The 15,614-nt window shown below is 39.0% G+C and overlaps 1 protein-coding gene across 1 annotated transcript in view; it reads right to left on the bottom strand.

Moving 5' to 3' along the window:
* ME1 (malic enzyme 1) overlaps positions 1-15,614 on the bottom strand; it is a 201,460-nt gene that overhangs the window by 24,800 nt on the left and 161,046 nt on the right. The window contains exons 8-9 of the mRNA XM_054999642.1: positions 12,794-12,891; positions 2,354-2,467 (exon numbers count right to left, since the gene is read on the bottom strand). Coding sequence (XP_054855617.1) covers positions 2,354-2,467; positions 12,794-12,891 — 212 coding nt within the window. The remainder of the gene's footprint in view (positions 1-2,353; positions 2,468-12,793; positions 12,892-15,614) is intronic.

The following is a 15,614-nucleotide window of genomic DNA, read 5'->3' on the forward strand; positions in this document are numbered from 1 at the left end:
CTTAAAACTATAGACACTGTTTCTGTTATTCTGGGAGGGAACATTAACTCCTAGGTTTGTTTGTTTTTTAAGATTCAGATTTTTCTGCAAACCTGGAGCTTTTCTCAGGTTTGTGGAAGGATCTCCCTTGTCTGTTTATAGCCGCAGTCTCCAGATTTAAGTATCCACAAATGGGGCCACATTAAGAATTAGATATATTATGCATTCTTTGTCTCTTTTCATGTTTCACTATTTTGCAATTACCCTCTTGACAACCAAATTCCCAAGCCATGGTGCCTTGATTCATACTCTTCAAAAACAACATTCTTCCACTGGGTTCCAAAGGGCTTGATAAGGCCCTTAAGCCTTGGTTTTTGCACTGAAGGACTGTGTATAAGTCTATAGTTTGTACCCCTCTCTTACATTCATAGAACACAATCCTGAACATCTTGTATGATTCAGCAGATAAAATTCAGAATTTGGACTGGAAAGGCCTGTCTTATGTGTTGCCTTGTGCAAGTCACAAGCTTGACCTAATTAACCTCAGAGGGTTATTGTGAAAGTTGGGTTGTCAACCTCCTAGAGATCTCCAGATTGCAAATATCAGTTCCTCTGGAGGAAACGGCAGCTTCGGAGGGTAGACTCTATGGCATTATACCCCACTGAGGTTCCTTCCCTTCTCAAACCTCTTCCTTCCCAAATTTCCAGGAATTTTCCAACCCAGAGCTGGCAACCCTATGTGAGACTATGAGCCAAACTAGATGAGGCAGAGAGATTTGTGATTTTATTTCCTAATTTTTCTATTTGACCTTAACAACAGTTGTGGAAGAAACAGTTAACCTGTTCTTGTTATCTAAACTACTTCCCAATGAAACTATTTGCTTCACTGTAGGAAGCACAGATATCACAGGGTAGTTATTAATAATTCATCACATTTGTAATAGAAAAAATACAAACATCATTATGTTCAATCATGAACTTAGAATAACTCTTCTCCCTGGATGTGAATGGATGGCCACGTGGAGGTCTAACCATTTCCAGAGATACAGGAGTAAAAAATCAGTTCATACAGAACACTGTCAAATTAGCCACAACTTTAAAGTTGTAAAGCAAATTCATTATAACTACATGAACCATCATGTTAATATTCAGTCATGGTTCTTTGGTAGCCTCCAACTTGATAGTACTGTATGAAAATATACCCCACCTCGTGCCTCACTCAACACCTCATGCCTCACTCAACAGCTGTTATCTCTACATATTGCATACTCTACATATGGGTCACTGGAAAAAGCCAACAGATTACATGAATGGTGCTTAACAAAGTGTGAGGATCCATTAACGAATCTAAATTTTTCTTCCAGATCACTAAAACTCATAAAAATTCTGAATGCAAGCAGTATGTTAAGGGTGAAATTAATTACCCTATTTGGTGTGTGTGGGCGGGGGGTTCATTTTAAGTAGTTCAATGCTATTAAAGAAATTACCATCTTTTAAAAACATACAGTTTTCTTTATTTTGGCACTTGAAATGTATACTTTTCTTTCCTGATTCTGGCCTATGGAAGAAATGAGGTAAGAATGACTGAAAAAATTTCTTAGCAACTTTGAATTTCTAACCACCACTGATATCATGGCAAACCACAGCATGGTCTCCTCTTTGGCACTGTGCAATAGAATAATGTAATAATATAGCTGACGTGCATAGAGCAATCTGATATACATGAAGGAAATCATCAGGAAATTAGTTTTATATCAGTATTTCTTTTCCTTTTTTATAAATAGCTTAAAAATAATGTGTAGTGTTTAACACACTTGCATATCTTTAAGCATTTATTTTCTGGCCAAACTTGACATAATGATGGGAGATTTGTGATCAGCTCTCCTGCTATAGTTTAAAATGCTAATAACCAGGGTGGGGGCAGAGGTCTGGTTGCAGCACTAGAGTGAAGGTTGAACCCCTCCCCTTCATGCTGTTTTCTTTTTAAATCTCCACCCCTTCCTAGAGCCACTATTTACCCTATGGAGAAAACCATAGAAGACATCTAGTTTTCCATCACTAATTGTGTATTCTTCATTTTAAATAATCGATTTTTTAAAATAATGTAAAAAGTGCTAGCAATGAATTTCTGCAACAGAACCACTATTTCTAAATGGAATTAGGATATCATTTGCTACCATCAACCACCTATCCTAATGACAGCTTTACTGGTATCCAAATCTTTACACATCGAATTATGATAAAATGAAGATCAGAGTGTCCGAAGCATATTGGATGCAAGAATGCAACCAATATATTTTGTTTCAGTCTTCATTACACAATAAACTGAACGCATTAAATATGTATTGTTAGAGTACGGCTAAAGCTGCATTACCTTTACTATTAATCCTTTGGAATCTACCATCCATATCTTTTTGATGGCTTCTTCTTTTGATGTCCCTTCCTTTTCCATGGCCATAACAGCAAGATTGGCTATCCCCAGAGCTGCCTTTATGAGGAGAAAAATAAAGGAATGAGTAAATAAAGAAGTCAAATAATAAGGTTTATTCTCCATCTCCCTTTTGATATCAACCATAATTATAGATTATTGCTGCAGATGTTAGAGATAATATGAAATAATTATAAAAGTATTAAGATGGTTAGCCATGTTAGTTTGTCTGTAGCAGTAGAAAACAGAAAAATCCGGTGGCACCAGTAGTACCTATAAGACTAACAAAATTTGTGGTAGGATATGAGCTTTTGTGAGTCACAGCTCACTTTTTCAGATACAGCTAGATTGTGAGTCCATTTGTCTGTAAGCAAGACAGCCTGCTAACCAAAAACAATGACTCACCCACAATGATAAACTACTTAAAAGTAACATGGACTATGGTACTGTACTAAAAAGGGCTAGAACAACATGAAAGCAGAGATGTTTGCACAAGGGGTTTCCTAGTGCATCAGCACAGTCCCTGGGATCTTCCCAGATACAATGGTATTACATATATACAGTTGTGTAAATCAAATTTCTCTCCCACCACCCCTCTCCAAACAAAGGTTTATCTAGTTGCATGGGGGGTAATGGGATTTTTATAAGGCAATATTGCACCAGGTCTCGTTATTATAGCTAATTTGGTGATCGCTTCTACTCTTCCCTTAGACCCAATGCTGCTCAGGACTTCTGCTGTGCGATGTTTTCATATGATGCAACTATACATTGATATCCTGTCAGAATCCCAAAGATAAGGATAGTATTTCAAAAAGCTTATCCCAAGCCTCTCTAAAATATTCAATTGACCAACTCAGTCAGATTGACCAAGGACCAAAAAAGCAGGCTTGCTCACTGTGTTATGCTTTTCTTATCTAGAGGAGAGGAGGTATTGTTTTGGTCCTGGCCGTTAAGAAATACTACTATTTTTAGATTATGCTGCACTATTTAATTTGGAGCTCTGGATAAATGGATTTTATGCTGCTGATTGGTTTAATTTTGGGTCTTTAATTGTACAGTTGTATTTCAAACTGTTTTTATTTTGATTACTGAGAGTATGGGCCATGAGCTATATTAATATCTACTACCGTCTACTAGATTGGGAGTAACAGAAGTTATTTCCAGCCCAACCTTTTGTTTGCTCCTCAGCTGCATTAGGATTGACTACATATGTTGGCAGAATTCCGCAGTACTTTTATGATCTTGAGACCCCAGGCTGTCGTAGGGCCTTTATGTTGGCCAGACTAAATCCCTTTCCCTCCAATGTCCTTCAGGGGAGATACCAGCGAGTCCCCTTTTCAGAAAGACATTGGGAGGGGCGTGGCACCGGCTCTGAAGGAGAAGGTTGCTTGAGAAGAGAGCTCTGTCCCTCCCCCCCCCCAATTCCTCATTGTACATCATCATAACAAAACTAAAAATCAAAATAAGAGAAGAATATGGGCAAACAAGGCATGGGGAAGAAAAAAGGAAAGTTAAACGTCTCAAAAAGACTGCAAGACTTCTTCCCAAACTCGCAGCAGGCAGCAGAGGAAAACTGTGCTGCAATCAAAATGGCGGACGAAAGCAGCAGAGGTAGGAGCAATTTAACTACCCTTGCTGATCCCACGCTTATTGAATTTCTGGCCCATATGGAACAAAAAATAGTGAACAAAATGTCAACTTTGCTTCAACCATTGATACATCAGCTAACAGAAGTAAAATCAGCTTTAGATAAAACAGCACAGATTGCTGGACAAGCACTAGCATTAAGCACATCATTACAGTCTGAACTATCTGGGTTACAACAAGAGAACAAGCAACAACAAGAAAAAATTGTGCATATGGAGATAACAGCAAAAAAGTCAAATCTGAAGTTTAGAAATTTTGAAGAGCAAGCAACTTTAAATGTTGATCTGCCTTCTTTTCTTGCGTCATGGTTAGCACAACACTTACAACTTTAAAAAGGTGCGAACCCTTTGATTACCAAAGCTTTCTGAGTGGGAACCCAAAAAAATCCAGAATCTAAGAAGCCTAGAGATATCTTAGCTACAATTCCAGGCGGGGAAACACGGAGAAAAATCCTGGAAATAGCAAGGAAGAAAGGCTCAATCCCTTATAAAGGAACACCTATCTCAATACTTACAGACTTGCCATCTTCAGTTTTAAACAAAAGAAGAGAACTTAGATCAATAACTGAAGCATTGAGGAAAGCTCAGATAAAATATAAATGGACCAACTATACAAAACTTCATGTTAAAACACAGGACTTTACTTATCAAGTTACAGACCAGGAATCTGGAAGATTACTTTTGCAAAACCTCGGTATTGAGTTTCCTAAGAACTGCAACAGCACCATACAGAAAAGAACCCAATCTCTTGCCAACACACAGGGGAAGCGGGATTCCAGTGAGATGCAGCCAGCAAGTCAAGAGCAAATAAAATTTGATGTAACAAAATGTGATGTAACAAATGCAAGTTAAATGCAAAATTTAATATCATGTAAATATGTTATGACCATATAATCTTTAAAAATCATATAGGAGTAGAGGTATGGGGGGGAGCAGAGCTCATATAGGGCTCCCATTTATTTTTTTTACAGTTCTTTAAGTTTGGTATATATTTAGATACCAATAGTCTATATGGTGTATCTCTTGGGCTACAGGGAACTGTTTAGCATAATTTAGACCATAGTTTATTTATCAGTATGTAAAATATTCATTATTTAACCGATCTAGGTATTAATATCATTGAAAAAGAGGGGGATTAGGGTTAAGTGTGGGAGGGGGAATGAAGGAAGGAATTATCTTAGTTAATAAAAGTTCTAATAAAAGCTACATATCAATATTTTTCTTTTGGGAAGGGAAGGAGGCATTAGTTAAGCAGGTTAATAAGTGTTTGAATAACGGTGACAAATGATTGTTTTCCTTTTTATGTATCATTTTCGGTAACCAATCTACTGAAGACTGGCACTATGACAATCCTTATTTAATCACCTTTTTAAAAGAATCTATTTTTATATATTATCTTTACCAATATACTGAGTATCATCAATATAGAAATAGAGCCTTATATCATTATAAAGATTTTTCAATAATAATGTCAGGCCTTTGGATAATGCTTAAGAAAAAAATTTACTCATTTATTTAACTATTTTTTATAGGTAGTAAACATTGGAAAGAAAACTAATAATATCATTGTATGCTATCTTTAACATCTGTAATAGAATACTTATTTGATATCATTGTATAATATCTACCTTTATTACATTTGTAACTGTTCATTAAGCATAATTTAATTTAAAAAATGTTTTTTTTAAAAAAAAAATTTAAAAGAAAGACATTGTTTGTGTGGAGCCAACTGCCCAGATACCATCCAGTATATAAATTTGGAATGCCATTTATATGATAAGTTGCAGATAATGCTGTTTGAGAGGTTGCCAAAACGTATTGAACACCAGAACAATCTATCTTTTTGTTGTTTTCTGTTAAAGGATAATGATACAGCGATTTCTAAAGTGGTTGCAGAGTTTTTAGTGGGTGTGCTTAAGATTCATACAAGTTTTGTGTATGTGTATATATATATATATATATATATATATATATATATATATATATATATATATATATATATATATATATATATATATATATATATATATATATATATATATTGACTTCTGATATTTTATGTAATTTTATAGGGACCTGTTTGCTGTATTAGATCTTTGTATGCCATTAAAGGTATTTGAATTGAATTGAATTGAAATATCTACTACAATAAGGGCCAAATTCACACTATACGTTTCCTGCGTGTGTGCATTTAAATTTGCACTATGTATTTACCTAAAAACATGAAATGTAAATGAAAGAAACATATCTTTGTGGCAAAGATATATTTGAAAATATATCAAAGAGTCAGTATTGGATGGAGCTCCATAATGAACGAGTACACTAAGCCACAATTTGTCCCCTTTGACTTCTGATATTTTATGTAATTTTATAGGGACCTGTTTGCTGTCTTAGATCTTTGTATGCCATTAAAGGTATTTGAATTGAATTGAATTGAAATATCTACTACAATAAGGGCCAAATTCACACTATACGTTTCCTGCGTGTGTGCATTTAAATTTGCACTATGTATTTACCTAAAAACATGAAATGTAAATGAAAGAAACGTATCTTTGTGGCAAAGATATATTTGAAAATATATCAAAGAGTCAGTATTGGATGGAGCTCCATAATGAACGAGTACACTAAGCCACAATTTGTCCCCTTTGTTCTTCTGCCACTCTAGCTTATGGCAGAATTTGCTGCATAAAGAAATGGTTTTAGCCGAAGTTCAGTGTGAATTTCCATTCAAATGTATAAGGACTCCTTTGGCCAGCCAAAGCACAATAGTGTATCAGTTCCAAAAGCATCTGTCATGATTCTCTTTTTATATTTCTTATATGACCTTAAAACAAAAGCTGATGTTGAAGTTTTCCCTATGGCTTCATTTGGAGTCTTTTGATGCAAAATTCTATTACTCTTGTACAAATTTGTAGTTTTCAACTTTGAGTCTCAAGACAGACATGGAACACATACACCAATTCTTTTGCAGTGAACTTGCCTGTAATACTTGGGAAATGCTCCCAGTAGCTGCAGCCAAAGAAGCTGTTGGCTGAACTAGTAGTCATAGAGTCAGACAATAGGGTCAAAGTGGGTGGAAGCTCTGTGATTGGCTCCCCCACTGTTTGCTTTTTAAAAATGAAATGCAGTAGCAGGGGCTACCAATTTGTTCACAAAAGTGTGCGTGTTAAGGGGTAACCCTATCTCCAGCACCAGTTTCCTAATCAACATTGCCTTCCTCCTGCAGCTCTTATTTGAAATAATTGGTAGCGCCCCCCAAAATTGCATTTAATTTTAAAAAAAGAAAACATTGAGAGATCCAATCATGGATTTCCCCTGTAATTTATACTTTTGTCTTTTCAGTAGGGTTAAGTAGGATTAAAGATAGCCAGTCAACAACTGAGGGCCTTTCATCTATTACAGCTTAGCACTGGAGCCAGCTTTCCTGCCTGGTCCTATCGGATAGTTTTAATGATTATGCTAAATGCTATTAACAAGACATAGAATGCAGTACTTTTTAGAGTTTTGAAGCCATACTGTCAACTATCCAACTGGGGGTGGGGGGTTGATGGAGAATTTCCATAGTTTGATATCTATTTTTTCCTCTTTGTACCCTGCTCTTACTTAGCGCACTATATTGTTTTTGGACCATGTATAAAACACGCTAGAATACTAAAGAAAAAGTTTATTGGTCAAAGTCTCCTTTGGCAGGCATTTTGAATACACACTATACTTTCTGACTGGTTGAAAAAGGGAATTTCCTGTACCTGAGAGCTCCTAGGAATGAGAGTCAGAAAGAAATACATTTTTGGTTGTTGTGGGTTTTCCGGGCTGTGAAAGCCTTCGACAATACATCAAATACATTTTTGTCACCTTTTCCCATCCCAGGTGATCGGGTGGGGAAATATCTGAGGATTGTGTGTTTAGGCAGCAAGAAACTGTATTTTTCTTCTGTTTTCTGTAGTCTGTCATTTAACCTAGCAGATTTTTCTGCATAGACCCATGTTAAAAGGTTTATGGACTCTGCAAGGCCTAGAACAGTCTATCAGATAAACAGTAGAAGTCTCCAGGCAGTGGCACCAGAACTACCAAAGGTGCACCTCAGGTATCTAAGAGGAGTAGGGCATGTAAAATGCATAGCTGGATCCATGGAAACACGGAAAACTGTTAAGAACCAATCCCAGCCCTGAATTAGTATACATGTGCATGCCTAGGCAAGACAGTATAGAAAAACGGAACTACTTCAAGTGATGTAAGTGAAAGCTGTTGCCTTCATGTTCTGCATGTGGATTTTCCAGAACGTTCAGATCGGTTAGCCACTGTGTGAAACAGGATGCTTACTGAGGTGAATCCTTGGCCTGATCTGACAGGGCTCTTCTTCTCTGCTTAACATAGGTCAGTACTATTTTACCCATACCACAGAATGGGAGGAGGGAGAGACAGGGGCTGAGAAGACAGTGGTTAGCCTAAAGCCAGACAGCTCATGAGGTTTCAGTTAGGGAATTCCTGGTTCATACTCTTAACCTCTCCTACTTCAACCCCAAATTGCAACCACTGAGTTCTTTCTAAGAAACATATGAAAATTAATTGCAAAAGCCCAAAGCACCACTTAAAATGTGCCACATGTGAATTTACTTAGCTTAGAGACAACATTTCCAGCACCTCTGAGCCTGTGAACAGGGCACCTATCAGAAACATGCCCTTTGTTGCTAGAAAGTGATTATCTGACAATAGCCAAGTCTGCACAGATCTATTTAGCCAATTCAGTTCCCATATCACAGTGTTTTTTTCCTGACCATCTGTATCAGATTTGCCACTGTTAGTAGCCACTCCAACCACTATGCGGCTTTTCTGTGGCTTTCCTGGGAGTGCTTATACCACAACTTTTTAAAAAATCTGCTTTGTGGTCTGCTGTTATCCCATGCACATTCTTTATTCTGTTTTGGGGTGTTCTACCCTCTTCCCCGCTCTCCTGACCCCTACCAGTCCACTTCAGTGTGATTGCCTACTTGCATCTATCCAGCCACTTCCTCTCTTTCCCTTCAATTCCCCCTCCCTCTTTCCTTTTTTAAAAAAAAAATTAGCACATGATCGATGAATCACTGGATTGAAAGTGATAGATTTGATTGGAGATGTGCACAAAACGAACCACGGAACAAAATTCCGTACTGAATGGCTGGTTCATTTGCACTGAAACACGCGTTCCATGGGAACGCATGTTTACAGAACAAACGAATTTTTCCAGCTGTTCAGTGGCCGGGTTCAGTTGATGGGCTGAAACCAGCGTGGGGTCTGTGAAACTGACAGCCTCTTTCTTCTGCTGCCCGGGATGTCAGTTTGTCAGTTTCACAGACCCCGCATTGGAACATGCGGGGTCTGTGAAACGGACTGCTTGGGCAGCAGGAGAAATGGCCTGTCAGTTTCACAGGTCCCGTGCTGGAATCGGCGCAGGGGCTGTGACACTGACAGCCTCTCTTCCTACTGCCCAGGCTGTCAGTGTCACAGACCCTGCACTAGTTCCAACGTGGGGTCTGAAAAACTGACAGCCTGGGAAGCAGGAAAAGAGGCTGTCAGTTTCACAGACCCTGTGCTGGGTTCAGCCCATTGGCTGAAACCGGCATGGGGTCTGTGAAACTAATAGCCCCCTTCTCCTGCTGCCCAGGCAGCAGAAGGGGCTGTCTGTTTCAAATGCCCTGCACCGGCTTCAGCAGCTGGTGCAGGGCAGCTGAAATGCCACGGAACAATGAACCACGAACTGGGAAAAGGTCGGAAGTTTGTGGTTCAAGGTTCCATGGAATGCTACGAACCACGAATCACATGGTTCTTTTTTTCGTTCCGTGCCCATCTCTAGACTTGATAGCTCATCACCACCAGCTGATACTTTGTAGCAGCAGTCATCCTTGTAACAATAATTACAGTTACTTTTGCAGCAACAATTTATGGTACGTGATAGCAATCAGCTTTGCTTTGCAACATTGTTAACAGTAATATGTAGTAACAAACACCTTGCTTTAGCTAAGGGTTTGTGATGAACTTTGCGACAAGATGTGACAAAACCCACCAGCTGGACAAGGGGAGGTATAAATAGCAAAAGGGGGACTCATGGGTTTGGAGCATTATGTCCAGCCAAAGAAGACACGTATGCCTTGCTGTAGTAGCATTATAAAAGCAGTGAACATTCTGATCAAATCAGAGGAGCATGGTGACTTGCTTTTGAGAGCTCTGTTCTTCTGTTGCAATAAAGCTTTCGTATCATTCTGCCTACTCCTGCCTCTGTGTAGTGATTGGCCAACACACAGAGAAGCCGACTTCAGCACAACAAAAGCACGCAGGGGGGAAGTTCCCTTTTTATTCTTTTTGCTTTGGCATGGGTGGAAATATTAGAGAGCTAAATATCTGGGTTTCAGAAATAAAGATTTTAATATCGAGTTTTAGATTCTCTTTTTATCCCAAGGTGAAGAAATAGGTGCTTGGGGGTCAACAGAGAAGGAGGCAGGAACGGAGCTTTGCCAGCAATGTATTGCTGCATCACTGTGCCAATGAGATGATCACTTCAAAGTAAAATTCATTTTTTAAAAATATTATTTCTATTTGTTTCTGAGAAAGAACATTTCCTTGTTCGTGCAAGAGATTCAAGTTCATGCATAAATCTTTCCCCCCGCTTCCTTTATTGTTTCCATTGTTTGGCTAGCCAACAGACAATTCTCAGAGCCAATCACATGTGGAGTTCCTTAAAAGGAGAAAAGCACAGGTGAATCAGCCAATCAGGATCAACAAAGGCAAGACTGGAGGGGTGGTGAGGCTAAAATCCAGGAAATCGGTTGATCTAGCGCTCCTGCGATGCATCAATTCAGCACATGCACAAAAAAAGGAAGGAAGGGGTGGCATTCTGATACATCGGTGACAACACAAGTGCTCATGATCCTGACTCATTTTGGCACGATGCGGTCTTAAAAAAAACCCTGGGGCCATGTGGACCAAACATGAGAGATGCAAACGACCACATAGGAACTGATTCTATGCCTTTCGGCTTGACTTCAGGGATAGTGAGGAGTTATGTCCCCAGCGCATAAGGGGCTGAGTGAGACCTGGATAAGGAAATTGACTCTTTTCAAGTACATATTCTGGAGTGATTGTTACATGACATTGGCCCTCTCAACAACACCTCCCCCAATCCTAAAGTGGTGATATTAAATGTAAATAGCAGGCACCAAAAGCTACATTAGAAGCCACAACTGAAGTAGACATAAACAATTAGGAGAGCAGAAACCTTCCTGGCTATCTATTGAAAACACGGCATATATATGATTATATTACAATATAGTTCAAAGGAAGAGACGCATCAATTTTTGATCTCTCTCATAATTTTTAACATTAAAAACCCCTCAGAGTCTATGCTTTAGCAAATGTTGATCCGCAGATGTCTCCACCAAGACTGTTTATAAAGGAGGGACAGGGACATTAGTTTACCTGACATCCAGGATTGCACCCAGTATATTTTACATACATGGTTACAGTTGTATGGTTACAGTTGTAGCAAAGGAATTTGGAATTACATATGTCCCCCACAAAATTGACATTTGCCCCTTGCCTCATGGACACACAATCCAGAAATGAAGAATTGGTGCTTTCACACATGCTGAATAATGCATTTTCAATCCACTTTTAATGTACTTTGCAACTGAGAAATAGGAAATCCACTTGCAAATGACTGATAAAGTGCAGTGAACGTGGATTGAAAATGCTTTATTCAGCATGTGTGAAAGCAGATACAATGGACTGATTTCCACTCTAGCCTTGCCTACAGAAGCAAGAACTGGATAGGTGCTACCCAGAAGTGCAAACAGACCCTCGTTTCCCCTAGGCAGGAAAAGAAAGAAAAACAAGATTTATTTTATTTACTTAGTAAGTGTGAATATCTGCCTTCTGCAGTACAAATCAATCATGTCCCATAAGTGCCCCATGCCCTCTGACTTGTTCTCAGCTTCTATGAATAAGCTATTACAGCAATTCCTTTTCTCCCCGCTATTGTATCAGGCTCATGTCATGAAATTTTATGGTGGTAGGGGGAAGTTATACTGGGATACAGTGTAATAAGAAACAGCAAGAGTTAAGTAGCTTTAGTTTAAAATGTAAACTATTTTTTTCTGAAAATAAAGATTTCCTACTAGACAGTAAGAGTGGTAGAATGTTTATGAAGTGTTGGTCATGAACAGAAAGACCAAAATCTGAATCCCAATATGGGCTAGGAAGCTTACTGGGTGACCAGTCACTTTCACTCAGTCTAATTTTTTTCCCCAGACATCACCAGAGATCCTTGGAGAAAAGATGGGGATACAGTAAACAAATGAACAGTTTGCCAGTACTTAATGCATAAGGATAGTTTCCGATGGGTAGCTGTATTGGTCTGTAGCAGAACAGCAAGATCTGAGACCACTGGCACCTCAAAGACCAACAAGATGTTAAGGGTATCAGCTTTCGAGAGTCAAAGTTCCCTTCGTCATATATCCAACAAAGGGGGCTTTGATTCTTGAAAGTTTATACTCTGAAAATCATACTGGTCTATGAGGCACTACTAGAATCAAATTTTGCTGGTAACGCATTAGGGAATTTATAGACAGTGTAAACGGACTCCGCATACAGGCCATGTATAATAATACACACAGGTGTATGTGTGTGTGTTATTTTTCAAATATTATTTTTATTCAAAAATAAAATAAGAGGAAGGAAAGTATATAACAGATGTATTTCAATGCTGTACCTCTCCTGCTCCCTGGAACAGTATTTTGTGATCTGAAAGTTTGCTGCCAGTGATGCGGAGAGCTGCAAGGAGACCTGCAACAGCCACAGAAGCAGTTCCTGAAATACAAAAAGAATTTTGATGAATACTGAAATACCTTTGTGACATTAGAAGAGATGAACCAGAACTTTTATTCCACTCCATTCCTGTGTAAATTTTATTTTTGACTGTCTTTAATAGCTCAATTTTACTCTGCTGCTGAACCACAATACATAAGAGCTTATCCTGCACTAGTAAAAAAATAAATTTAAAAACAGCCCACACATAGCCCATCACTCCCCATCATTTAAAGAAATGTACAGGGGGGAGTGATCCAAAGCACAGCACTGCTCATGCAGTAGAGCTTTCACGTCTCCTCCTTCTTACTGCAGCAGCCTGCACCCTCCTCGAAGCCCCCTCTGAGGGTGAGAGCCAAGCTACAAGTGACAAATGACACTTGCCTGGCAAGTGAACAGACTCACGTGTATTCCTCCCTGTTCGCTTGCCCTCCACTTGCGCTCCACTTGAGAGGGCAAGTGAACAGGGAGGAATACACGTGAGTCTGTTCACTTGCCAGGCAAGTGTCATTCGTCACTTGTAGCTTGGCACCCAGTGAACTTTTGGAAATTGTATGGGATGCAGCATTCTAGTGGAGGGCGGTTGGAAACCAGTCTCTGCGGGTATCAGAAACCTATCTAAGGAAAACAAAAGGCTCTGCCTGCCCAAGAACTCCTCTGGAGCCCACATTTTATGTACTTATCAGCTATCAGGGCATTCTAATGCTTTATGGCAAAATGGGCTTTCCATATTGCATGAGTTTTAAAAGAATTAAAACAAAAACAGGAGAAGGACATTATGCTAAAACTTGCTAGAGCTAAATTCAAGAACATTCAATATTTTAACTATAACTTTAAAAAACTATAAATGCTTAAAATTCTGATTTTGCTTTGATGTTCATCTAAATACATTACTATTCCTTCAGTGTAACAACAATCTGAAACTGTATGTTCTATATTATTTTTGTTTTAAAAGACCTGTTTAATAGATTTCAATAGCACATCTGTTGAAATCAGAAGAGGTTTCCTTAGGGTATGTATGCATGCAGAAGTCTTACAAAGGCGATGGAATTACTGTATTGGCATTGAAGTGTTGATTCAGTGCCTACTGTGTAGGAAAATATTACCTTTGTGGATGTAATGGAATATAAAGAATGCTAGGGGGGGGGGGTGTAAATATACTGGAAATATAACTGGAAACTATTCAAGGAATAGCTTCAGTATGATCAAACCCATAAAATAACTTTAGTTTCACTGAAAAACCAAATCTTACTGTAAAAATGGGGAACACACTATTCTGAGAAGAATTAAAGGATGAAAGAATTTGTAATTGAAGACAAATACCCTTAAAATAATCTCTCTCAAACAAAAGTAATTGGATACCCCACATGGCTTCTTTGCATTCAATCACCCCCTTCCATCTTCTGTTCAGGGGAAAAAGAAAAAAGTATAGAAAGGTCTTATGATCCATTTGTCAACATTAGAGAGAGACCCTCATATTTGGTAGATGAAAGAGCTACTTTTTATTATTGGAGAGCAATTCCCACGCAGCTGGAATCCTCTGACCACTTGTTCTAAAAAAGCTAAAGAGAAATCAATGAGAGGTGCTCTAGGAAGAAATACTTTTAACAATTGCAACCCACTGGCTTTTACTGTTTCACTGTTACTATCTTATGATACGATCACCCTATAGCTATTACAGATACCATTACCACAAGTGACTATTATTGTCAATGAAGTAGGTGAACAATTTCCAGGTTCTGAAAGACCAAAGTAGGAATTACGGAAAATGAATTATGACACAAGGGTCTGGGAAATGGAAAACAAATTCAGCAAACAAACCAAAGAATTTATCATGTACAATAAAACGTTCACTTGGATATAAAGAATAAAGATGGGCACAAAATGGAGGAAAAATGAAATGAGAGTTTCGCATTTCATCGTGTTCCACGAATCATGAAAACAAACTTCCACAAAATTGTCCCATTTTGCGATACGATTAGTTAGTTTCTTGATTCGTCAGAACCTGGGGCACTTCAATGGCCCCCTTCGTATCCAGAGATGCCAAACTTGCAGGGAGACTTCAGCAGGCTCTCTTCCACCCACCCTCCCAGTTTGGCCAAGATTGCAAAACGTTGACTGGAATGCACAAAGCTGGGCCCCAGAGCAAGGCAGTGGCCCTGAGACTGGGCTTGTGGGGAGGGCCCCAAAACCACCACACAGTCACCTGCCCAGGCGGGAGAGGTGCACAAAAAAAACCCCAAAGGAAACAATAAGAGTGTGAGCCCTTAAAAGAGCAGAGAAAGAATTAAGAAGAAACAAAGACAAGCAAAGAAAATATAAGGGAGGCCTCAGTCAAGCCAGGCCCCAGAGCCAGGCAAAGGCCTGAGACTAGGGTGGGGTGGAGGAAAAAAAACATCCTCACCCAAAGACCTTCTCAGCAAGGACAAGTGAGGAAAATAATGAGGTTTTTCAGTCTCTTTTGAAGCAGCAGCAAATCCAGCCAATAGCTCCCAACTCCACCCTCTCTCACTCCAAATCCCAGCAACAGATCCTCCCTCTCTTTCTGTCTACTGGAACTAAAAGCATGAGGCAGAGAGAGGTGAACAGAAGGTCTGTGGTTGGCAGACAGACCTGGTTAACAGGGTTTGGAGGGATGAGATTGGTGTTTTCATGGCTACAGAAGGCCCATCTCCTCAGTTGCCTAGGGGATTAACCCCCGTGCTCCTCGCTGTATATGGCAGAAT

This window comes from Eublepharis macularius, chromosome 1, assembly GCF_028583425.1.
Source record: "Eublepharis macularius isolate TG4126 chromosome 1, MPM_Emac_v1.0, whole genome shotgun sequence".
Classification (NCBI taxonomy): domain Eukaryota; kingdom Metazoa; phylum Chordata; class Lepidosauria; order Squamata; family Eublepharidae; genus Eublepharis; species Eublepharis macularius.